Source organism: Manis pentadactyla, chromosome 13 (assembly GCF_030020395.1).
Source record: "Manis pentadactyla isolate mManPen7 chromosome 13, mManPen7.hap1, whole genome shotgun sequence".
In the NCBI taxonomy this organism is placed as follows: Eukaryota; Metazoa; Chordata; class Mammalia; order Pholidota; family Manidae; genus Manis; species Manis pentadactyla.
Genome location: NC_080031.1, coordinates 7,307,546 through 7,334,254, shown reverse-complemented (window position 1 = coordinate 7,334,254; position 26,709 = coordinate 7,307,546). Strand labels below are relative to the sequence as shown.

The window sequence follows — 26,709 nt, the reverse complement described above, 5'->3', positions numbered from 1 at the left end:
GTGAACTTCAGCCAGTGAGAGATGGGACTCTGCTCGGAGAGAGACGGGGGCAGATCAATCCCTCTCCCGCTCCCCAGGGGCTGCTACGTGAGGCAGTGGCTTCACAGCGCCTCTCTGAGGCTGAACCGCGAACCTGGCATGAAGCCACAGCCGGCACAGCCGCAGCCCCACTCCCTGCGCCCTTCCGCCTGGCCCGCCCCTGCCCTTCCCTCACTTCGGCTGCCTCAGAATTGCGCTCCCAGGGTGAGCCCGTAAGCTTTTGCCTTGGGCTCTGTTTTCTAGGGAGCCCAGCCTAAACTTCTTGTATGTCAAATCCAGTGTGTGTGTGTTATTTTCAATCATTAAAAACAAAATCTTTCCAGATGAACACTGAAGCCTTGGGGAAGGGTGGAAAGGGTTAAATAAGTTGCTTGAGAATGCACAGCTGGTAAGTGGATGTGTGTCAGAGTGAAAAAGTGGCATCTCTGCCGTCATATTGTATCTGCAAAGGTTTCCTTTGCTGCCTAACCTTTGGGTCACAAAGCTTCTGCTCAGCCCTGCAGCCCTGCACATGGGCTGGTTAAGCACCAAAAGGAATTTTGCTCATGGCTTAAGACTGGTGCAACCAGCTCCTTTCCTGAGACTCACCTATGCACAGGAGACAAAGAAGCGTGTACACAAATGACTAATGGGTTGTCAAGAACTTACGGGAACATCATTGCCTGTCCCATGTCAACAAAGTCACTGGTGTCAAATAACCAAGGACAGGGAATCTCACACACTCCCACAGACCCTTGCTGATGTCCAGGTGGCTGAGGTCAACTATCACCTCCTGACCTCAACCCCTTCCTGCTCCCATCTCCCTAACATAAAAGAAGCTTGAAATTAGGATGCTATAGGATGTGAGTTTGCCACCTCCTCAGTCTGCTGGCTTTCCAGACAAAGTCCCTTTCCTTGCCCAGCACCTTGTTCCTTGACTTACTGGCATATTGTGCAGCAACTGGCACAAGCTTGGACTCGGTAAAACATGAACTGAAAGTTTAGCACAGGGCTAACATCCTCCTTAAGGTATGCCAGAAAGTGGAAGAGGAGAGAATACTTCCAAACTCATTCTGTGAGGCCAGCACCACTCTAATACCAAAACCAGACAAAAACACCACAAAAAGAGAGAATCACAGACTGATATCCTGATGAACATAGATGCAAAATTCCTCAACAAAATATTAGCAAACCAAATTCAAAAATACATCAAAAAGATCATCCATCACGATCAAGCGGGATTTATTCGAGGGATGCAAGGATGGTACAATATTCAGAAATCAATAAATATCATATACCACATTAACAAAAAGAAGGATAAAAATCACATGATCATTTCAATAGACACTGAAAAAGCATTCAACAACATTCAACATCCATTCATGATAAAAAACTCTCAACAAAATGGGTATAGAGGGTGCGGACCTCAACACAATAAAGGCCATATATGTCAAACCCACAGCCGACATCGTATTTAATAACCAAAAGCTGAAAGCTTTTCCTCTCAGATTGGGAACAAGACAAGAATGCCTGCTCTCACCACTTTTATTCAACATAGTACTGGAGGTCCTAGCCACGGCAATCAGACAACACAAAGAAATAAAAGGAATCCAAATTCATAAGGAAGAAGTTAAACTGTTTGCAGATGACATGATATTATACATAGAAAACCCTAAAGACTCCACCAAAAAAATGATTAGAACTTAATAAGAGACTTCAGCAAAGTCGTAGGATACAAAATTAATACACAGATATCTGTTGCCTTCCTATATACTAACAATGAATTAGCAGAAAGAGAAATCAGGAAAACAACTCCATTTACAATTGCATCAAAAAGAATAAAATACCTACCAATAAACTTAACCAGGGAGGTGAAAGACCTACACTCTGAAAACTACAAGACACTCATGAGAGAAATTAAAGAAGACACTAAAAAGCAGAAATACATCCTGTGCTCATGGATAAGAAGAATTAATATTGTCAAAATGGCCATCCTGCCTAAAGCAACCTACAAAATCAATGCAATCATTATCAAGTACCAACAGCATTCTTCAGCGAACTAGAACAAATAGTTCTAAAGTTCATATGGAACCACAACCACAAAAAAGACCCCGAATAGCCAAAGCAGTCCTGAGAAGGAAGAATAAAGTGAGGGGGGATTATTCTCCCTGACTTCATGCTCTACTACAAGGCCACAGTAATCAAAACAATTTGGTACTGGCACAAGAACAGACCCACAGATCAATGCAACAGAATAGAGAGCCCAGCTATAAACCCACACATATATGGTCAATTAATATACAATAAAGGAGCCATGGATATACAATGGGGAAAAGATGGCCTCTTCAACAACTAGTGTTGGCAAAACTGGACAACTACCTGCAAGAGAATGAAACTGGATTACTGTCTAACTCCACACACAGAAATACCCTAAATTGGACCAAAGACCTGAATGTAAGAAATGAAGCCATAAAACTCTTAGAAGAAAATATAGGCAAAAATCTCTTGAATATACACATGAGCAACTTTTTCCTGAACACATCTACTCAGGCAAGGGAAACAAAATAAAAAACAAGTAAGTGGGACTACATCAAACCAGAAAGCTTCTGTACAGCAAAGGACACCATCAGCAGAACAAAAAGGCATCCTACAATATGGGAGAATATATTTGTAAATGACTTAACTGATAAGGGGTTAACATCCAAAATATATAAAGAACTCACATGCCTCAACACCCAAAAAACAAATAACCCAATTCAAAAATAGGCAGACGAACTGAACAGACTTCTCCAAAGAAGAAATTCAGATGGCCAACAGGCACATGAAATGATGCTCCACATTGCTAATTATCAGGGAAATGCAAAATTAAAATCACAATGAGATACCACCTCACACCAGTTAGGATGGCCAACATCCAAAAGACAAGCAACAACAAATGCTGGCAAGGATGCAGAGAAAGGGGAACCTCCTACACCTTTGGTGGAAATGTAAATTGGTTCTCCCATTGTGGAAAGCAATATGGAGGTTCCTCAAAAAACTAAAAACAGAAACACCATTTGGACTCAGTAATTTCACTCCTAGAAATTTACGCAAAGAAAACACTATCCCAGATTTTAAAAGACATATGCACCCCTATGTTTATCACTGCACTATTTACAATAGCCAAGATATGGAAGCAACCTAAGTGGCCATCAATAGATGAATGAATAAAGATGTGGTATATATGTACCGTGGAATATTATTCAGCCATAAAAAGAAAAGAAATCCTACGATTTGCAACATGGATGGAGCTAGAGGGTATTTTGCTTAGTGAAATAAGCCAGGTGGAGAAAAACAAGTATCAAACAATTTCACTCATCTGTGGAGTATAACAACAAAGCAAAAACTGAAGGAACAAAACAGCATCAGACTCACAGACTCCTTGAAGGGACGAGTGGTTACCAAAGGGGAGGGGTTGGGGAGGGTGTGTGGGGAGGGAGGGAGAAGGGGATTAAGGGGCACTGTAATTCACAGTCACGATATAGGTAGGTCACGGGGAAGGCAGTACAGCACAGAGAAGACAAGTAATGACTCCATAGCATCTTACTACACTGATGGACAGTGACTGCAATGGGGGTGGGGGGACTTAACATAGGTGAATGTTGAACCACAACGTTGTTCACGTGAAACCTTTGTAAGATTGTATATCAATGATACTTTAACAAAAAAATGGAATAAAGCAAACAAACAGAAAAGATTTGTATTCTCTCAGACCCTGAGTGCGGAAGTCAGACAGACCAGGGCTTACATGTTGCTCCAAGCGTACCAGCTGTGTGATCTTTGGCAGGTCACTTAACCTCCCTGAGCCTCCACGTCCTCATGTGTATAAGTGACAGACAGTGGTGTTTGACCTCTGAGTGATTTTTCAACTGGGACATTCAGTAGCTCTGACACTGAAATGTTCCTCTGAGACATTTCCTATGCAGCTTGGGGAAGGGGCCCCCAGGAGGGATCCTGGCCTTTAGGAGTATTGCGATTTTAGGTGAACACCTGGTAGATGCATCAAAGCATCAGATCTGGGGACAATGGGGTCCCAGCATTACCCACTACAGCGCAGGATCAACGCCAGTGGCATTCAGTCAGCCTCCTAGCTGAAATGCTCTTCCCATTCTTCTGCTGTCAGTGCCAACCTCATGCCCCACGGAACGGCTTCCTTCCCCTGTCCCCGTGTCTCAAGACTGGATCCTGTCCCCTCTAGATGCTGTCTCACAGCTCCTCTGCTTTGCCTCCCTTGAGCTGAATGCAGTCTGAAATTACACATTAATGTGATCATTCATTAATATCTGTCTCTCACTGGTAAGAGTCATGAAGGCAGTGTCCATATTTATTTGTCCCCCAATGTTTCTCCAATGTCTGGAACAGTGGAAGGTATTCAATAAGTACTTATTGAATTACTAGGTTAATTAATTAATACTATCTAGCTTAGTGTTGATGGGATGAAAGCAGCAGTGTTTTGGCTTGAAAGCTGATCTGGGTGATTTTAAGATCTCTGATGGCCCACGTCAGGCCCTGCGTAGCTGTGTGCCCTGGAGTGCCACACTCCTCTCCTCGTCCTGCCAGCCCATGTCACAGCTCCTTAGGGGGCTGATAAGGGGATGGCTGTGCACTCACTCTGACATCCCTGAAGTCACCCCACCAGTCACCAGGCGGCCCAAGGAGGCTGAAGAAACAGGCTCAACATAAGTGAGTTCGTCTGTAAGAAGGGAGGGAAAGACCTTGCATTTCAGCTTCTGTGGTTTAACTGCTGAGCTGCACCGCTGCAGTGAGCCAGCTCACGGTGGGCTCCAGCACGCTGGACAGTTCCCAGTTCCCTGAACACTTCTCGCTGCGTCCCCTCTGGAGCACTGCAAATGCTGTTTATGCTGCCAGGCAAACTCCGACGCAACCCCCCTCCTGCCTTGGCTCTTAAATACCTTTTCCAAGCTCTTCTCTATCTAGAACTTTCACAATGCATCATCAGGGATTGCTTATTTACTATCCCAACTAACATTTTTATCCTTGACAACTAGGATTTTGAAAATACCCCATGTTTGGTATATATAAAGGGCGAAAATCCTATCAACTCAATAGATAAGGGACTGGAGAAAAGGAAGGAAAGAGAAAAAGAAAGGGACGGAAGGGAAGAGTGGAGGGAGGGAGGGTCAGAAGGAAGGAGCGAAGGCAAGGCCTGGACTTACGGGCACCTTTCTGGGGGCACCCTAGTCAGCTGAGGCAGTGTGCCGTGCTGGGAAGAACGTGGGCCCCAGAGTGAGACAGATCTGGGTTCGATTCCCAGCCCTTTCTCACGCTGACTGTGTGGCATCAGACAAGTTGTCCAAGCTCTCTGAAAGGAGGATCACTGGGTGCAAGGTGTGTTTACAGAGGAACTGGGATAATGCTTGTGCAGCTCCTTGCACACTGCATGTGCTGGGAGGCTGCAGCAGCTGTGCAGGGGGCCTTCCACCCTTGGAATCCAGACCGGGACAGGGGCTGGTTCAAGGTCAGGCGAAGAACCGAGGTCTGTGCCCTCCGCCTCAGGTTCCTATCACCTACCCTGACCATAAAAACTGAGTTATGGAAATGGGCACAGTGAATTAGTAACAACTTAATTAATTTTTACAGATGTTAATACTGTGTACCAAGAGAACAAGAGATTTCCCCTACAAGAACTTTCTACCTTCTTGCTCTAACTAGACAGATAATTGACATTCTATGATGCTCACCTGCATTTTAATCAAGTCTCCACATTCACCCTGAAAATCTACAGCCTGTCCAAGTGCACCTTGGCCCTGGGTCTCTAAACACACAGAGCAGCAAGTAATACAAGCAACAAAATAACTGTAGCTGTGACCGATTCCTCTCACAGTTGATCTCCTTTCCCAGGTCATTTAACCAGCTCTCCCTTGACAGCATCTCTCAGGTGTCAAGGTCAGCTGATGTGGGTGTGTTCTACTCTCCCAGGGCTTGCCCAAACTTGACCAGGGTGCTGATGAGCAATAAAATTATCAGAGCAAAGCAAAGTCACCTGGTTTATCCAAAAACGGAACCCCAATTCTCTAAGCTGTATTAGTCGGTCAAAGCGTCCATTACCTGTTCCAGGTGCCAGAACGGAAAAGCCACAGGGTGGGGACTATGGAATTATTCACCAGTGTGTATCACCAGGCTTGGGGCTGGCTCAGTAAAGATTTGTGCAATAAATGGGCAAACAAATGAAAAACGCACGAATGATTGGCTGACAGCAAACGGAGGGTTCACGAGCACACAGCGCAGCTTTCTGCCCTTTCACCCCCTTCCCCAGCCCGCCCTCAGGCAGCAGTCACTGCTCCTTCCTTACCCTAGCGATCAGCTCCCCGACCATTCCTGTCCAGGTGCCATTGGCCTCAGGAACACCGTACACGCCATCCCCGACCAGGCGGATCTTGTAGTTGAACCGCAGGATCTCCGCCAGCTCCTTGAGCATGTCCACACAGAAGCCCTCGTAGCGGTCATTGCCTTCCATCTCCTGGTGGTTCCCCTTCAGCATTAGATACGGGTTTTCCTGCAGCAAAACTGGGCAGCTGTCATTCTCGTCTTAGCCGTGGTGTCCCAGCCACACCTGATGGGGGCCCGGGGTGCAGGCAGTTGGGGAGAAGATGGGGTAGGAGGGAAGTGGCTTGAGCAGTGAGCTACGTTGGAAGTGGCAATTAGCTCCCCTCCCCAACTTCAAGGCACGTCTCTCCCGGGAACTCACAAGGCCCTTCCCTCGATCCCTCCACTACCCAGAGGTTTAAGCTGAAGCCTCTCCACCCTGTTCAGAGTCATTGTGGACCCCACCCCCATCCCATCCCTTCCTTTCTTTCCCACAGGCCTATCGCTGGGCATTATGAGATACCAGGATGCTGACGATACAGCAGGCGAGGTGAGAGCATGCACTGAACTACTCGACCCAAGGCACAGCTTGTGCAGCTATGAGAGCGCTGGGAAGGTGGAAGGGGTCTCTCTGGTGACACAGTCAGGGAAGCATCCGTGCAGGAGGTGGGATCCAGGCTGGGCTCCGGAAGATGACAGAACACGGACGGATGGAAGAGGTGTGAATGGAGGGGGTCACGGGCAGGGCCCTATTCCTGAGCGAGAAAGAGGACATCCTATCTGGGGAGCCATGGACCCTCCGTTTCGTTGGAGGGTGGGCTGTGGGGGCTGGAGGGAGGATACATCTAGAAAGATGGGTTAGGGCCAGCTTGGCCTTGGACGCCAGGATGATGTGCACATCCATCATCCACGTAGAGCGGGGATGCACCAAGGGTTTTAGGGCCTTAAGGATGTGAGTAAAGCATATTCAGGAATAAGAGAGAGGCTGGGGGCTGATACAAGACGCCGAGTCCCGACCCAAGAGCCTGGCTCAGGCTGGATTTCAGGGAGCTGGCCAGAGGCACAGAGGGGGGCAGGCGTGACAACAGAGGGCAGGGTCCTCAGGCCCCTGGAGCCGCCAGGGATGGCGTCACCACCAGCACGGATGGTTTGGAAGGGGAGAGGATTTGGAACGTGTTGCACCTGAGGTGCTGGTAGGTTATCCAGGAGGAAACGCCTGACTGAATGCTTTAAAATACGGAGGGAGGGCAAGACTGGGGGCGGAGATTGGGAGGCCTCCGGACAGGTGGTGGTCGAAGCTGCAGGAGAGGTGAGGCAACCGATGGGGGGGAACTGAGGACAGAAGAGGGACAAGACCCTGACCTTAGAGCCTGGGAGAGTGAAGAGCAGCCACAGAAGAAGACAAAGCCAAAGGAGGCAGAAAAGGCGGCCCTGAGTGTCACAGAGGGAGGGGTTCAAAAGGAGAATGCAGATACGCCTACAGAGACGAGGCAGGGCCGGGAAGGGGCATCTGGGCCAGGTGGCACTGACGAGCTTTCGAGGGCAGATTCAGTGGGGACGGCAGAGCTCGGCGAGGACTGGGGGGTGCACGAGAGTAGACCAGCATTCTGGAAGTTAGGAGGTAAGGGAAGGCTGGCAGATGGCTTCTCCAGCCACAAGCTAAGAACCACGTCTTTCTTCGAGCTTCGGTCCCATCTGCAAACACCAGGGCCGGAAGGGCCCAAGTGCCCACCAGTCCATGACTTGTTAGATTGGAGGGTAGCTGGGAGGGCAGCAGGGTGTAGGTGACGTGGTAGCGATGCTGACTGAGGATCAGGGGGACCAGGTGGAAAGGGAGGAATCCCTTTTGAAAAGGAGAGACTAGAGGAAGAAGGAACGGGATGCCAGTGGGTGCTGCAGGGCCCCGGGAGCCAGTGGAAGGAGACAGGGTCAGGCGAGTGTGAAGCTGGGAAGAGGGCCTGGAGGTGAGGAGGATGTGGGTACAGAGAAGAGGTGAGGAACCCACAGCCGAGGGAGCCCAGGGCAGCCCCCAGAGCTGTGTTGGGGGCAGGCTGGACTGAAGGCTCGGTGTGTGAGGCTTTGCACAACTGCTTGGGGAACACGAGAGGAGAGCAAGGGGTGAGCACAGGGATGGCAGAGCCCACGTCCGGAGGCTGAGCGCACGTGGGTGGCTGGGAGCAGGGCCAGAAGGATAAGTGAACTTGGGTACAGGCATGAAGTGAGAGGGCTGAGCATCAAGAGGAGACAATTCTAGGAGCTAAGAGAGGGAAGCGCCGAGATACTGGTTCGCTGGGCTCAAGCTGGAGAGGGCTCCTGGGTTGGGGAAGCCAGCCAGACCCGAGGTCGGAGGGGAGGCAGTGAGTGGTTGCGAAGGTGTGACGGAGTGGGAAGGGGGAGGCAGACGACTGTGCATCACACCCGGGGGACTGCAAGACGAAGGTGATGTGGCTCTGATTCAGGCTCAGGGCCACTGACATGCTAACGAGGTGGGCTAGGCTTGCTGCCTAGCGCACGTGCTGTCCTTGGCTCAAGGTTTCTCGGCCCGACTGCACTCCCGCCCCTTGTTCGGCCTGACCTAACTCTCCTCTGTCTTTGAGGTCGCATCACATCCTCTGATGGAACCCACTTCTCAGAACTCCTACTGTGCTCACCAGGCCCACACAGCCGCCCTCCAGCACCTATCGCTTTGTGCCTGCGTCCAGGCTGAACGCACATGGGGCCTGGGCCCTCTTCCCCTTTGCTGGTGCCCCTGCCTGGCTCCAGCATGAAGCACGCGTGGATCGTGTGAGTGGCAAGTGCTTAAATGGACAGGGCTTGGCAACATCCCAGGGTATCTGCAATTATCCCGAGGAGCATCACAAAATTCTTCTCCCTCTCAAGTTCACATAAAAGGCACTGACATATTCAAAGGAAGTATACAAAGGCCAGTCTTGGAGGGAGGAGACGTGTGTGAAAGCCAACATGTCGGGGGCTGGCTGACACCCTGGAAAATGTGGGGGCTGAGTGCTGGCCTGCAGCGGGAGCCCCCATCCTGGTGGAGTGCTGGAAGAATGGAAGGCGGTAATGTAGGCAGATATTTAACTTGGGGCCTGACATGGGTAGGTGTTCGTGGAGTGCGAGCTGCCACTAATTCCATGCATTTGCTGGTATTAACCAATAAATCAATCCCGTGTCCCAGGTGTGCCCCGACAGGAGCAGGAGACAACAGGGGTATGTGCTGAGTTTTAAGGGATAAATCACTGAGGATTACCATTTGCCAAGGGTAATCCACGAAGGGTCACCAGGGACTAAATTAAGATAATCATTCCTGGTAAGAGTTACCAACTTGTATTAGCCATCTTAGACACACGTGCACAGACTTCTGTTCCTTTGGTTTGAGTTGCACTTACCATGTTGGTAAATGTCACCTGACACAAAAGTGCCCTGTCCTCAACCCTCCTGAAGACACAGGTGTGTATGTGAACAACAGTGCACACATGCACGTGTACACGCACACTCATGTGACCCTGTGGTCTCAGTGTCCTTGCGCCTCTGTGCCACAAGCTCTGAGCAGTGTTCAACTCTAGACCCTGAGAGGCTGGAAGAACAACTGGTGATCTCCTGCTCAAACCCTTTTAAGGGCCATCCCTTACCGGTAGGAAGGAATTCCTTCACTCAGATTCTAATCATCAAGCTTCTACTTTGTGTCTGGCACCCCATTCATTTCTTGAGGGGAGACAGAGCTGTAAACAACATCTACTAGGAGAGAGGCCACAACAGAGGTATGTGCAAACTGCTAGAGACAGGGAGAGGGCAGGAGTCAGATGAGGGAGGGCTTCATGGAAGGGGTGACATCTGAGCAGGGCTTGGAAGGGTGCATAGGCATTTCTAGTCGGAAATAGGAATTCGGGGAACGGGTATTCTGGGCAGAGGGAACAGCATGTGCAGAGGCAGGGAATGGCATGATAGAGTGAGGGGTGTTGGCCTGTGCAGTACTGCTAGACCCCGAGCTGCATGGAGAGGAAGCAGGCATGACCGGGCCTGATTACAAGAGGTTTATAGTCCAAGCTCAGGGGTGGTGGGTCCTGAGCAGCACTGGAGGTTTGGAAGTAAGGACGTGACAGGACAATTCTGATTTCAGAACACCCATGCCAACAGAGGGAGGGGAGTGTGGGGGGATGGACTGAGCAAGGAGGGAGCCTTTAAGGAGGCCACGCCACAGCTCAGGGGACAGGGCTAAATGGGCCTCAGGCAGGGCATGGACTTTGGGGATGGACAGAGAGCAGGGGACTGACTTGGGAAGTACTACAGAGGTAGAGACACTGAGGGGCAGTCCCTGCAATGGTGCTGCATGCCACCTTTCCACAGCTTGGCCAGGATCGCACCTCGCTTCGCCCCAGCCCAGCCAGGCCTTCCAGATGGAGCTGAGGGGGAACAGCCTACCCTCTCATCCTTCGGACACGTTCACCTTGGCTCAGGTAAGTCAGGCTTGGAGCTGAGATGGGAAGCAACTAACACCCAGGAGCTGGACCTGCTCTCTCCGTCCTCTGCTCTGCACCCTCTGCCCAGGATATTCCACTCAGCCAGCCACCTGGCTCTCACCCCACCCTATCAGGTCTCTGCTCAGATTCCCCTTCACAGGGTGGCCCATGCTGACCACCTGGGTGTTCAGACCGCCTGTGCTCTCAGCACCCACAAATCCTCCTCCCAGCTCTATTCCTGAGTTCCTCACACAGTGCCGGCATGCAGCAAGCTCCCAAATACTCATCAAATGAATGAATGAAAATATTCAGTGACCCTGTCTTCTACAAAATGAAGGGAAAACCCACAGCCCAGTGTTCAAGTTCCTAAGCACCAAGGACCCAACCCACTTGTCTGCTGCATGCCTTTCCCTTCTCTACACTGGAAAACCTGTGCTTTTCAGTACTTCTCCTACATGCTACAACACTCTTCTTCATTCACCCCTCCCTGCCCACCTCCCCATCTTTGGGAGCCCGTCTCTAATGTCTCTTCCTCTCTGAAGGCTTTGCTGACCTCCCTGGTGGGGTGGGACTTCTCCTTCGACTCCCACAGTGCCTGGTACTCCTGGCATTTATCCCACTCTGTTCACACTAGATCAGTAACTCCAGTCCAGGGTTCCTGGTCCCCTGAAGGTAATGATGGATGCCCCTAAGCTCTTTATTTTTATCTCAAGAACTCTAGAAGAAACAGACGCATTTGCAAACCTCGCGCATTTGTAACGATAAGGCTGAGCACGCTAACTAATACATCAAGTCTCGGCTTTGGGCTGGAATTATATCAGTGTGGCAACACTACTGATCTCCTGCTGATAAAATGCTGTGCCAGGCGGGGAAATATGCTTTTGATTAGTTCAAACGGGAGTGGGGGGAGAGGAACAAACTAATTATTGCTTAATATGTGCAGTTGGTTTAACTGGCAAATCTTTTAAAACATGAGGTCTTCACAGGGAGGAAAGCACCTTGGCCGGGAATGCACCTGAGAATGCTCTCGACTGAGTCGTAACCTCTTTGTGTCTCTGGGGAGGAGCACAGCGCCTGGCACATGGGGAGAAGGGCTTGGTAACTGTTGAAGCAAACTGAATCAAATAAAAAGCAGATGGTCCCTTGCTCTCTGGATTGAGAACTTTCTTTTGACCATCTGGAAATTAAGAAAGAGACCATGACAGCCCATCAAAATTTGGGTGTCCCCTGGGGGCTCATTTTGTACATGGGCACCAAGCAAGTAGGCTATTGGGAAAGAGTAGGGGTCACCCTGGTGGGCTGGGTCCAGTGCCCAGCTGAGCTTCTCCCGCCTTGTCATAAGGTGCCCCTCCTTGGCCACGCACAGCTGCCTGGGCTGTCGGGGTGCCCCTGGAAGAGGCAGCCACAGACTGTGGAGTCTCTCCACCCCATCCCTCTTCCCAGCTGCTTTGGAATTCATCAAACATCATTTCCACATGAAACAGCAACTTGAGGTTAATTATGCTGTCATAGATCGGCCTTGGCGCTGTGATTAGAGCTCGATCTTCTGTTCTCTGGGAAGCCCGTGAGCGCCTGGAGCTGGAGGAGGCGCCCTGGGGAGCCGCAGCTGGGAGGCCCGGGCGCCCCGCTTACCAGGATGGTGGTGACAACCAGGGTGGTGTTGAAGAGACTGTCGGAGACGTTGGAGGCGTAGGGGCGGCTGTCCATGCTGAGGCCATTTGCCACGTGCCACTGGCCGATCTGAGGAGACCAAGGAGAGACGGCTGGGAAGGAACCGTGGGGAGGACGCTGCGGGCTGGGTTGGGGAGGTCCTGAGGCCTCCAGGGTCGGAAGGGGCTGAGAGGCCAGTCCCCTGACGCCGGGTGGGCTACCTGTGAGCCCCAGGAGGTGGGGGGGATGTGGGGCACGGGGCGGCAGGCCTGGGCTGGGGAGCAGGGAAAGGGCCTGTGGAAGGAAGGGGAGGAAGACAGGGGAGCTGGTAGAGGAAAGCGCAAGAACGCATCCGGAACGGGCCGCAGCTCTGGGAAGTTCTGTCATGCAGAAGGGAGTGCGGCAGGCGGCCCCCCATCATCGTGAGGCAGGAACGAGCCACGGGGCTCCGCTGCTTCCTCCGGCCGTCAGCGATTCCGATGATGTAACTGAGAGAGTAAACAGGGCAGGTAAGAGGCCCTTCAGCAGCGGCCGAATGGCCAGGGAATGAATGAACCCGAAGGCAGGGTCCAGGTTCCAGTCTTGGTTGATTCATGGGCTACCTTCAAGAACTCAGGCAAGTTACTTGAATCTTTCCAAGTCCTCAGTTTCCCCTCCTGTAAGTGGGGATGGCAATGCTGGCCCGGCCTTCCTCTCGAAGCCAACTGCGGTTGTGGATGTACCGACTGACATCACATTACCCGCTAGACCCGGGAGCACGGATCTCAACAGGGCAACCTCAGAAAAGTTACTGACCCTCTATGAGCATGTTTCCTCATCTGTAAAATGGGGATAATAATAGAAACTTCCTTGGGTCATTCTAAGAATGTTTTTAACCTGAGAGTCAATAAATGGTATTTGCCTTCCCCTTTCCCATTGTCTTCACTTCTAGGGGAAAAAAGTCCACAAGTTACTCAGTTCTAGAAAGTCACCCAAACCTAAACTCAATATCATTGGGTTTTCAGATGGTTTGTTTTTCTAGTGGAACCATTTTTATAAGTGAGTGTATGTGTGTGTGTGGTACCAACATATTCCGACTAGCTGGAGGCCCTGGCAAAGCATTTCTGTTGCTGAGTGTTTGAGGTGGGCAGCCAGGAGAGAGAGACACCTGACAGCTGGCTAGAAACCCAAAGAAATGCACACATTCGCCTCTGCCAGGCCGCTTCCCTGGAAAACCCTCACACATTCTGTGGATACCATGTTGCTCTTCCCAGCAGAGCAGGGCTCTGGGTTCCTCTTCAGGAAGGTTCCAGAACATTAATGAAATGCACAGGCAGCCCCTGGGGCCAGAGGGTCGGGGTGGTGGGGGGCACGCAGTAACCACCTCCCTGACGTCATGGGGTCTGGAGCTCAGAGAAGGGAGGGCCAAGCTAGGACCACCCTGGACCATCAGCCGGGGGCTCCTGCAGGCCTCCAGGTCCGAGCAGTCCCAGTCACCTGATGATTTCTACAGGGGAGCCCTTCATCTGCCACAGGCCCGGTGACTAAACGCTCCTCTGCCAGCCTCTGTGAGGATGCCACTTGGGTGCATCAGCTTCTGCAAGGGCAGAATGGCCCTGGACACACTCGTGTTTGTTTTTCATTTACAGTGTCTCATGCACATCCACATCTCATTTGACGGAGAAAGTGACGCCAAAAGAAAAGAGTCCACCCGCCGACCCAAGGTCACACTGCCTGGACTTTAACCTCTGTGCTCTTAGCCCTGGATAAATCATCCCCAAAGAGCCTTCACGACCATGGCATCCTGTCTGGCTCTGACACTGTCCTACTGCCCGTTTTTGTTTACCTGTCCGTCTCCCCAAGTAGCCTGTGTGGGGCTGGCCTGCCTCTGCTCACCCGCCAGCACTCTGCTCGGGGACTGGTATTGAAGCAGGGAAGCCATCGCTTCTCCTCGGCAGATTGCTGCTGTCGGTGAGGCCTGGGCAGTAAGCACGGGAGCTCCTCTGTCTCTCTGGAGCACCTACTGTCTCTTAAAGGGTCCCATCAGCTCGGGCTACTGCCTCAGCCTCCTCCTCCTCCCCTCTCGGCAGGGGAAAGGGGTGGAGAGGATGAGGGCTGCACTGCTAAGTTTCCAAGTGAAAGGGGACAGGGAACAACAGTTACCAGACACCTGTTGTGCTAGATTATGTTCAATCCTCTCTTTGGATTCTCCTGCCACCCTTGTGGAGTAGTGATGGTGTTTTTATTTTATTTATGAGGAAACTGAGGCTCAGAGAGTTTTAATGGCTTCCCTAAGATCACCTAGCTAGTAGGTGGTTCACAGGCTTGAACCCAAGGCTGTCTGCATCCTAAATCCAAGACCCTTCCTGTTTCTGCGACTGTCTCTTGGGTGGGACCCCAACATTACCTCCATGTAAGCAGGCCTGGTTCACCCGAGAAAGGCTTGAAGGAGCCTCAGCCACCCAGCAAGAATCCTGGACCCAGAGCTTTTTCCTCCTCGATTTCCACACTCCACAATCAGGGGTAATGGTTTTTCTCTTACACACTCGGTTTCCCTACCTTTACTATGGCTAGAATTTGCTCCCAGTGGTTCTCCTATGGCAGGAGAGGGCCAGATTTGGAAAGAAGGATACGAAGAATTGGACTGGATGTCGGCATTTGGATGTTTGGGACAGGATTGCACTTCTTAGATTCTCATCTGTCCCCTAAACGTGTCCTTCACACCGACAGGGCCAGCAAGACCTGACTCCCCCGCACCCCACTTTCCCACCTCCCGTTCTCAGGGACTAACCCTCACTGACCCCCTGCCCCAGACCCAGACTTCCTGGTCTTCCCCAAGCCACAGATAGGTTCCCACAAAAGCCAGGGATAGAAGAGATTTACCCAGAGCTTGATCTGCCAGCCTGAGCAACACGCCTCCACCAGCCCCCACCCCTGGGGACGAGGCAAAGAGACTAATTAGCCCCTAAGCTCCAGTCAGGAAATGAATTTCCCACCCACCCTCTCATCAGCCCCCAAGAAATTAATAAACTCATCAGGTCCAACAAAGCGGCTTGGCAGCTATTAGCACTGCGATCTAATTGCAGAAAGGCAGTGGGAGGGAAAGAGAGGGGCAGAGCCAGGTGCCCTGGGATACAGGCTAATTGCCCCACCCACTGGGCACCTTCCATGCCACACACGTGCCAGGGGTGGGCAGGAGCTGCAGTCTCATCACTGCAATCGGTAGCTCTGCTCCCAGCCAAATCCCCTCGCTCAGCCCTGCTGACACCTGCCCCCACGGCCTCCTGCAGGAACAGCTGCTTTGACAGCCTTTTCCACATGCCCACATGTGCAGGCTTGATTATGCCTCACAGAGTGTCTTTCCGTGGCCCTCTCCCTGTGCTTTGTCTTTCTCACTTGCTCTGTCTTTCCACCAGCTTAGATCCCCCGGGGCTGCAGAGAAGAGAGGAGAGATGCGGACCTGGACAACATCACTACTAGCCTATGCAGCACCTGAATAGCAGGTGAGGAAAAGGTGGCCCCTGGGGCTGAGGTAGCCCTGCAGGTGCGTAAGTGGACATGCTGGATTTCAGCCTCTCCTTTCCTTGAGCACTGCACGAGCTGCACCATGAATGCCATGGCCCCAGAGCTGGAGGACCTGAGTTTAGCTTGGCTTCTCTGCTATGAACTGTGTGATCACAGGTACGTTACTTTACCCTTCTGAGCTTCACTTTCCTCCACCTGTAAAATGGGGGCTCATAGTAATTATTACCTCACAGAGATCCTAAGGAGATTAAATGAGATGGTATATGTGCCAAGTACTATGTAAATAATGAATTTCATTTTTAATGCCATTGCCTAAGACAGAAAGTGGGATTTTTTTTTTCTTTGTCCTACAGAGAGCTTTGTGGTGTAGGTTTTAGCTTATTAGACAAATTAGACCAGCATCTCAAAGTCCGGTTCTTGGACCAGTATCAATGTTAGAAATACAGATTCTGGGGCCCCATTCAGGATGCACTGAATCAGAACAAAAAGCAATTCTGAGGACAAACATGACGACAGGGAAACCCAATGGTGTAGAGATCAACAGCGACCGGGTGCCTACCCGCTGCGAGCTAGGACATGTTTAAAAGCTGGCTGTCCAGAAAAAAAAGGCCCTGATTTGTAGCATTTGACAATTTCCGCAGTATAAAGACTCCCACCATGGCGGATAGCAAAGCATCAACATGATGTCAGCGCACAGAGCTGGGAAGAGACGTGTATAATCTCGCACCAGCCACCCTCACACACGCTCTGTGCGGGATGCTGGAGGTTTATGCACACAAATCCCCCTGGCACTCCACTTTATTAGTCTGGAAAATGAAGTCCACAGGAGTTAATAATTCACCCAAGTCATAGAGCTGCTAAGTGAAAACTGGATTCACAACAAGGCCAGTGTCTTCCTGCTTGCTTGGGAGCACAGTATTTAAGTCAAATGTGTCCCCCTTCTCACTACTGATCCCTAACGCGCTCCCAAGAACATCTGATGGCAGGAGTACTTGATCAAGTATGAACGTTTAGGTGACCGTAACTGACACGGCACGTATTTGCTCTTGTCCAGCACCCCCAAAGAACACGGAATCCACATAAATTAATAATAACCTTGCTCCTTTAAGCACTAAAATTTTGAAGATTTTAATTACTTATTGGAAAGCGTTCTTTCCAAAACTCCTTTCCAAGGGACTTATACTTTCTGCTGCCCTTCTCAGCGCAGTGAGCATCTGCCCTTGATGCACAGCAGCTTCCCGATGAAGCCTGGGCTGCAATGCTGCTCGTGGGCTCCCGAAACCTGGTCGGCCGCTTGCCTTTACTGCTGAGCTTTTATAAGGTAATTTGTCTACGTTTCGTGGTGCCTCTGTGCTCAGCGTGAGTTGTCACCTCTTAGTGCCATCAGGACAGCTGTCTCTAAGGCTCCTGCCCTTCCTGTAGCTGTGCTGAAGACCCCTGGGTGAACAGCCAGAGGACCAAGTATGAAAGAGTTTCTGTAAGGAAAACACAGGTAAGGCTCCAGTACGTGGGTCCCATGACATTGAGATGGGCCACCCGCAGGCGTCTACTGTGCGGCCGAGTGAGTGTCAGAGACCTGCGTTCAGTCTGCCCTGTGACCCTGGGTCGGTGTAAGCGGGCTGGCCACTCTCTCAGCAACGCACCACGGGAAATGCTTGTTCAGGGGCCATGACCACAGGGCTGCTCTGCTGCTTCCTGAGAATGCTGGTGGTGTGTCCCCTGGAGCCCAGAGTCCCTTATTGGCACCTAGCACTGTGATCACAGGGCAACTCAATTAATTTCCCCAAGTCCCACCCTTCCCACGCTTCCTCCCTCGTCCAAGTTTTCAGTGAACATCCCCTGGAGTAACAGCCACACTGGGCTCATTTTTTCTGTTTTCCACACAACCACAGGCAGTCATCTAGACAAAAATCTCAAGTAGGACCACGTAAGCCACTGCTAAAAACCCTTCAATTCTTCCCATTTTGGTTTGAGGATAGAGACAAAAATCCTTAACATGGCCTATCACGCATGCCCTTGCACGCCTGGCCTCCGCCCACTCTCCGAGCTCACCTTACACATTCCTCCAGCTTTACCTGTGCTCGTCTCACCTATGTGTCCAATGCAGGAAGCTCCTTTTTGCCGGGGTCTTCGTACATGCCGTTCCCTGTCTGGAACTCTTTTAGCTGCACATCGCCTGGCACCCTCAGGCCCTGTTGTGACTAGTTCAGGGCTTGGAACCCATGGACTATGGGCCAAATCAAGCCCATTGCCTGTGTTAGGAAATACTGTTTTATTGGAGCTCAGCCACACCCACCCATTTTTGGACCGACTCTGACTGCACTCGCCTACGATGGTGAAGCTGCAAAGTGCGACTATTACTTCTGAACTCTCATGAAGGAAGTTCTCCAATTTGTCCCATGTGTGACTGCTTCAGATCATTCTGGTAAGTGGAGAAGAGGGGGAAGACTATCCTTATAGGTCATAAAATTGACTTCCCACCTGGTAAGCCTTCAAGCTTCAGTTTGAAACCACTTCCTCCAGGAAGCCTTTCCTTTTTCTCCCCAAATCAAACTTGTTCCAGAACCATATTGTTGTCCTTCGGAGCATTTGTCTTAAGCTGTACTTACACGTTCATCAAAGAGACAGCTGCTCACTGTCTGTCCTCCTTACTACACCACTGATGGACAGCCCTCTGCCCCGAACAGCCCACATCTCTCCCTCACAGCTCTGTCACTCCCACCTAGAATCGCTCAGGGTTGTCATTTTGCCACTTTGATCTCTCCCAAGTAGGTAAAAAGATTCATTTTTAAAGCCCCGAGGGATTCCCTCACATGCTTGCCTGCATCTGTAGGTGTGAGCTCGGCTCTATAACATTTAATACTTTATGTGTGTATACTGATTGTTCTTCACTCTCAGCACGGCCCGATCCAGCTTGCAGAGAAACCGTAACTCCAGGGCTGGGCAAGTCCTCCCACTCCACAGCCAGGGTTCACAAACACAACACAAACACACGATCGCCTCTGCAGGCTGGGTACTCCGCCATGTGGTTTGCATACAGAAATCCCCCTGATGCTGCATAACAACCCTGCTATTATTTCCACCTGAGAAATGTGGGCACTGCAGATAACCATAATTCTAATGCTTAACGTAGGCACTTCATATAAGTTTTGTTGGATGACTGGATGAATGAATGAATGAAATTGATACTATGATACAGTCTAGTCACATTAGGGCAAGGCAGGCTATCCCGACCTTAAGACTTGGCCCTCCTGTGCGTCTCTCCAATCACTGTGAACTCGTTCTTTGGAGAATACAGCTCTGAGAGAGTCAGTACGAGAGCCCACAGGGTGATCTTGGCCAAGGCGCAGGGAGGCTGCTTCAGGGCTTGGCACGAGGGGACGTGGGGGTGTGGCACCAGAGGACCCCCAGTTTCTTTCCTCCTCTGCCATGCATAAAGCGTGTGACCATGGGCAAGTCACCTAACCTCTCAGAATCTTCCTCACCTGTAAACTGGAGATAAATGAACACACCCACAGTACAGCATTGCTGTTAATAGTCAAGTGAGGTCATGTGTAGGATGGCTTTTGATGAGCCATAATAAGCCACGGGAACGTAAGATAACAGTAGTACTGTCTGTCTGGTGGGAATGCAGCTGAACAGAAGTAGGGAGATTTGGTGTCAAGTTCTACCCCGCCACTTGCTGTGCTGCCTTGGGAAGTCAGTTTTGCTACCTATAAAGGGAGTCTTCCTTCTCCACTTACTGCAGTGATCGGAGGCAATCAGAGATGTGACCAAAGTTTAAAGCTTATCCAAACGCAAGCTCTTTTGACTCCAGATCCTTACCCTCTAAGGCCACCCAAAGCGGGATGAACCATAACCAATGAGTCATATTTTTTAAGCTCAGGTTCAAGGTTCAAAGTTGAAGTTTAGAAGGATGCCTACATGAATGTCTTTTTGAGTGCAAAGAATGGATTTTGATGTAAAGGCAGCAAAAAAATGACTCAGGTATAAAACACTGCAGGTAGAGATGCCAGGAAATAATTGCGATTGAGATATAGTTTTAGAGTCTCTATAGCATAGATCTCGATCAGCTAAGAAGGCTTGTGATATAAGCCTCCATGGTGGACATCCTTGCCATGAAGGAATAAAGTGTTTATTGAATTTAAATCCAAGTTCTCCAGTCATAAAGGTTTAGTTTACATGGGAGACTGGGTCATGAATAAGGGTCCAATTGAAAGCCGTGAGGGGGTAATTTGGGAAACGAAGAGAGTTGCTGATGTTGGCAAAGCACCTCATTCTCTTAGCCCCAAAATAGTCTTTCAGCACAAAATGCCGGCTTACATGCAGAGTGGTGTGAAAACTCAGGCTCAGAGGACAATGGCAAAGGGCAAAGGTAAGAGATCAATCAACCCCAGGGAGCAGAGGGACTTCACATCAAAGGGACTCTACCTGGGCTTATGAAGCCTTCAACTTGGTCTAAGGCAGTGTTTTGTTCGACTGTGGCTGCTACCCATTAATGGGTTATGAAATCAATTTAGTGGGTCAAGACCTGAATCTTAAAAATGAGATATATATCTCGACTACATCAGAGTGCAGTCATATAGCAGAAGCAACTACTGTTTCATATGTTTTGGTTTCAATTATGTGTGTGTGTGTGTATATACACATATTTATAGGTGGGTGTGAATATGTGTCCTGGATGGCAACTTAAATGCCAGTCATGTTCAGAAAGTACGAATGTGCCTGGATGAAGGGATCTGGACACGTTACCTGTTCACTGGCCTATCATTAGCCTCTAGTAGAGTCCCTGGAATGTAAATGATGCTCAATAAATACATTTTTTGGCATCAATGAACACCTAGTATTAGTCACTTGTAACTAAAGGACTACTAAGAAAATTATCCAAGCGAACATTTCCTGCATGCCAGATACTGGACTCAATGTTTTACCCTTGTTATCTTATTTAATCTTCCCAACCACACTATAAGGGAGGTATTAATATCATCTCCCCTTTATAGATTAGAAAACTGATGCTTGGGGTCAGTGAGGTTCCTTGTCCGAAGTTCCATTGTTACTGTAGGTTCAAAGCCAGGCAGATCCGCTATGCTACATTGCCCCCAAGATATTAATTTTCCTGGGCTATGGAATATCGTTAAGCACTTTGTGAATATATGAATTATCTTTTATCCATTGGTATTTGCTGTAAGTGTTCCTGTCTGAGAGTCCATACCCCTGAAGTCAGCCTTCGCTTTCCCTTGCCTTTGATTCTGACTTCTTTATTTACAAGAGGATCTTTAAATAAAGCTAGAGAGAGGGGACTGTGGGGTACAGTGGAAAAGTAAAGCATCAGAATCTGGCCTCCTGACCTGGTTCCTTAATCCCACACACCAGACCTCTAGCTCTGGGAGGTCCTTGTTTGGCCTCATCACAGTCTCCTTCACCTGGGAATGCCTCCCCATCCACCAGGCCCTTCCCAATCCCTGTGACTCAGTCAAGTCCCCTTCCCAGGGACTCACACATAGTGCCCCAAACTTCTCCTTTGCAGAGGTCATCACACTTGTAAGCATACCATTATTTAGGTCATTCCTTGTTGCAGCCTATCTCCTCCACTAGACAACACACCCTATGAATGATGAGACCCTGTCTTGTTTTCCCCCAGTGCCTAGCACGGGGCTTAAAAAATATTTGGTGATTGCATGAATAAATTCCCTTTTGCAGCTCCAGCTCCCAGGACAATGCCGGGCCTCTAGTAAGTGGTCAGTAAACATCTGCTGAATTTAATTAGGGAATTCCTGGGGCAAGTCACTTCTTTTTGAGTCTCCGGTTATCTTACCTATAAAAGAAGGATATACTTGGGCATCCAGCTCAAACATGAATTCCTGAAAATACCGGGACTATTTAATAATGTGGTATCATAGGTCTTCCAAGTGTCTCTGGCAAAGCCAGAGAGTGGCAGCCCCGAGAGGGACAACACAAAGAGGCTCTAGACAGGCGACTGCACGAGGCCCCTGGGGGCATGGCTGCCCAGGACGAAGATGAAGCAGGTGACCACCTATGAGAGTCATGCGAGGAAAGGCCACCTGCCATGTGTCACAGAACAGCTCTCTCTGATACCCCGTGGCTGATGCCGGGTGCTTCTCTCCTAGAGAGCCTGGTCTTGGAGCTCAGATACGGCATTTGGTTATCGTGGAAATAAATCTAAAGCGTCAACTCACTTACAAAGGGACAGTGGGTTTGAAGCAAGGGAAGACAGTGGCCTTCTACTCGGACCACAGCTGAAATACTGTGTATGACTCCAGGCCCCACTGTTCAAGCGGAGGAGAGACTAACCAGAGCTTGTTCCAAGGATACTGACCCAGAAGACAGAGACTGAAATCACACTATATAAGGAAAACGTAAATGCAGTCATGGGAAGGATGGACTAGTTGTGTGGATCTGAGAAATAGAACTAAGGCTAAAAGGAAGAGACTTCAGGAGGAGAGCATTCTGCCTAATAGACGGGCACTAACCATGAGAGCTCCAAGGGGGAATACGCTGGCCCTCTAGGTAGTGAGCTCTCTGCCCCTGGAGGCATTTAAGCACAGACTCTACTTCATGAGAATGCATTTGCAAGAATCCTAGCATTTGGTGAGAGCACTGGTCTAGGGGACTTTTATTATTCCTTTTTGCTTCAGGATGCAAATTCTACTTCTCTGTCAGGGAAACCAGGAGGTCCAGGGCAACAAGGGGCAGATGGGATCCTGGGCATGATGAGAAAACAGGAGATCAGGAGGATAGTATAGTGAATGCAGAGAGAAAAGGCCGCTGTAGGAAACCCTGTTACTTGTAAGTTTTCTTATTCCTGGCCTTTGTTACATTGATTCTTGTTATTTACAGCAGTTGTATCCTATAAAGTTGCCACACAGGCTGAATTAGGGAATCCTGGGGCATTGCTCCTAGGGAAGATACAGGGATCAGCTCCTGTGAGCCTCTGGTCACAACAGTTTCATCAACCAATCTACACATAACCTATGTGTGTTTCTACTTAAAGACATCTTACTGGTAGACTGAATAACAGCACTATACCTCCTGTCTGAACGATGCCTTCCTAACACCTGCATTTTCTCTGTAAGGCATGTCATAGCTCTCTTGCAGTAGGAACACTAGACAGGACTCTGCTTGGGGGTCATTTTAAGAAGAAAAATCACCAGGAAAAGGCACAGCAATACAGAAGACAGGACAGTAAATAGGCTGCACCTGTCTACAATATGAGACCAGAGACTAGGAGGCAGAGCATCGCCTTGCTTGACATCAGCTGGGAACATGCCATCTGCCAACTTAAATTTTTCATTTTCCGTGCATGTCTGTGAAAGCGCCATGAGTTTTGATTTTGGGGTTGCAAATAAGCACATTTTAGCAAGTAGATACATTTGCAAATACAGAATCTACAAATCATGAGGATCAACTGCACCCTGTCCATGCTTGAGTGTTCAGCTTTTGCCAAGACATGCCCAGACTCCTGTCCCAGATCCTCACTCTCTGGTGTCTAGAGCTTGGTCTGGCTCTCACCATGCCTCCTGCCAAACAGTACAAGTCCACAGTGGTTGTTTCCAGGGGCTCTGGTGACAGATAAATACTGTCTAGGACAGAAGGGGAGTGCAGTACACTGCAGCCGGCTCGGAGTGCAATCACCCTCTTCTCCACTGAGGCACTCGAGGATTTAATGGCCTCTCCACCTAGCTTAGGGTTTCAAAAGTTAAATTCCCCTAAGTAAGGCAGTGAGCATGCTCAGATCCCTCTTTTTTTCTTATATGCTGAAAAACCTCACCGATTCCCTTGGGAACACTTTGGAGGATGCCCAGCTTGGCCTTACTCGAATTGGCATTGGCATGGTGGTGTGTGCCCCATAGTCCGTAAATATGGAGACTTGGCTGCACCTTCTGCTCCCACTTCCAGAAGATAGAAAGTATTTTGAATTAGCTGCTGAGGAGAGGATTTATCAGAGAGCTCAGCATGCTTGAGATTTTTCATCTTACAAGAAAATTATTGCCAATGAACATGACCCAGTCAGGGCATGGAAGGGACCTGGCTTCACTTGTTAAGCTCGCCAGATGGAGAAGTGTCTTGAGAAAGTGGTTATACTTATAACACACCTTTTATAGCTGAGCGGTAGATGCCAATTGAACTAAGATTCTAATGAAGTGTCTGGGTTGAAGGAGGCTGGCAGTCTTTGTTCTTCAGGAGTCAGTGAAGTGCTGAGCTCCCAGGGATGAGCAGGACATGACCCATTGCTGCCCTAGACACATGCAGGCTGGCAGGCGGGGAGACAGTGTGTGGCTGGGCTTCACTGTACTCTGGGAAGATGGGTAGTTTTTAGTTTGGGGGTGTCGGCAGCTCTTGTCTAAGCAGCACCATGGTAGGTGGGCCCTAGAGGTGCTGTAGGCTCTTCCAGGAATGGAGCCACGACTTCTGCGTCCTGTCTTCATGCCCACTGAGCCACTGCAAAGTGGACCTGGTCATCCTGCCACACTGGGGAGTACAGGAAGGGCAGAGATTAGGGATGGAAGCAGAGAGAAGTGGGGGAGGCGGAGGTCTGCGGGACCCTATCCTGAAGTGGGGAGGGGCCAGCTGACAGAACATTTCCACCGGGCACGCTTGGCAGCGGCTGGTCTTTGCAGCTCCCGTACAGGCCTCTGCAGCTGCAACCGGAGTGATGTGAGCATGTGGCTCAGCCTGGCTTGGTCCTTCCCTCTGCCCTGACCAAGCTGGAAGCAAGATTCCAGGAATACTGCACACACAGATAGAAAGATATAGAGCCAGCCAGCTCCATGAGAGATGACAGAACTAAATTTTGTGCCAGCTAGTAGAATCCTCAAAGCACATCTATAAACAATATTTTATTTTGTTTCATAATAATTTTATGATACCCATAAGCAGGTGTCATCATAAAGACCAGCATCCCAGTTTTACTGAGGAAGCAATTAGGAGCAGAATGCTAGGAACTCTGCCAGGACTTGGCTCTGAGCTGCTCCCCGGCCCCGTGGTGCCTGCCCCCGCACGCTGTGACCTCTCACCTCCCTGGATCTGCCTTGGCTCGACTGCCTTCAGTGCCCACACCTCTGGGCCTGTGGCCTGCCTCGTCTCTCATCATCGGTGACTGACGCGGCGCTTCATGAGACCAAATCAGCCCCGCAGCCCCTTGCAGCTCTCCCAGGCATGAGCCAGCTGAGGAGGTGCAGAAGGGAGTCGCTGGGAACTGGCAAACCTCCCCAGGCTGAGCGAGCAGAGACAGGACGCATGATGGGGGGAATTACGAGAAATACATTTAAAACGCAGCACTTTGAAACCCTGCTCCTCTGCCCAAAACAGCCAATCGTTTGAAAATTTAAGTAGCTCTAATTTGTCTGCTGGCTGATGTGACTAAGCTCCTGCAGTCGGTGAATTTCCCATCAAAGCTGATAAGCAGAAGTCCCTGCGCTTTGGGAGGAAGAACCAGACATATGTGGGCTTTGTGTGGGGTGCGTGGGGGTGTGGGAGGGGTTGTGCAGGAGGAGAAGAGGTCCTTCAGGTTCACCCTTCCCGAGCGACTCATGTGCCCCTTGGCTGTCAGTCACCCAGGGAGTGGCCGGGAGAGCCAGATGCCCTCCCAGGAGGAGGTACCTAATAGCCTTTTAATTAACTAGAGGGACACAGCTCATAGAGATTGGAAAGAAAATGGAGAGATTTGTGCAGCCCTCCGCTTTGAATTTTCCAATTCCAGTTGCCAGTGGGGAAGTTTGTCATATGAACTCTCTCTCAAACAAACTGGGGAGCAGTGGCTTTAGAGAACTCTCACGACAAAATTCCGGGGCCCCAGGGCTCTGGCGTCCCCTCTGTACGTGAGCTCCTTAGGGCCGGAATCCTGTCCCCAGGTGCTCCCTGCGCACCCCCAGACCCCAGCGCTGGACTCTACACATAGCACCCCTCCTTCTCTGGCCCGTGCCGAGCCTCCCCACAGTAGGAAGTGTCCGGTCTGTATCCCAGGAGCCCCCAAGGCCTGGAGGGACGGTGTTGCCGGAATATTACATCAGAGGCAAAGTTCAAAGGTAGACAGGGCTCTGCGTGTGACCGGCCGTGACGCTGCCGTTTTACCCCAAGAGCAAAAGGGGCACCGAGGGGCCTTCAGTCTTGGAAGGACGCATGCCACCTGCATTCTCTGGTGGAAATGCGGGACCAGATGACCTTTCAGGTCTCCTCCAGCACCACCAATTTATGACATTCTGTGAGACACTGTCACCTGTTTTAAACCTCATGCCAATTCCTCTCCTCTCAGCTCCTTAATTAAGAATAAGTGACTTCAGTCACCTTCAAAGCAGCCCCAGAACCACCCAGGTCTTTCTCTACTCCCTCCACCTGAGAAGCTGCGGCCTCAGAAATTCCCCTTCAAAGGCAAAGTCACTCTGCTGGCTGCTCTTGGGGACTGGCAGCCAGGCAGCCGCCCCAGCCAGTCTGCTCTTGTAGGGTCTGTCCCCCAGCCAGGGAGCAGGCACTCGAGGCTGCTGATTTCGGGCAGTCGATCCCCTGCCCCAGTGCTCTGAGCCGGGTTCGGCAAAGGCAGCTTCAAAGGATCTGCATATTTATGGTAAACCTCTCCTCAAATTGAAAATGTATTAAGCAGTAGCAATCACGACTGTCTCGGAGCAGCCTCCCCGTTGGCAACCTGAGACTTGATGGCTGTTCTCGTTAGCGCAGAAGGATCCTGTGCCATCCC

General features: G+C 50.2%; 1 protein-coding gene across 5 annotated transcripts in view; it reads right to left on the bottom strand.

Moving 5' to 3' along the window:
* GRIK4 (glutamate ionotropic receptor kainate type subunit 4) overlaps window positions 1-26,709 on the bottom strand; it is a 409,270-nt gene that overhangs the window by 70,319 nt on the left and 312,242 nt on the right. For all 5 annotated transcript variants that reach the window (XR_008993244.1, XM_057490546.1, XM_057490547.1 and 2 more), the window contains 2 exons: window positions 12,477-12,584; window positions 6,371-6,574 (listed from right to left, as the gene is read on the bottom strand). Coding sequence is in view for 4 of the 5 variants with exons in the window: in XM_057490546.1 (XP_057346529.1) it covers window positions 6,371-6,574; window positions 12,477-12,584 (312 nt within the window). In the remaining variant the exon portion in view is untranslated. The remainder of the gene's footprint in view (window positions 1-6,370; window positions 6,575-12,476; window positions 12,585-26,709) is intronic.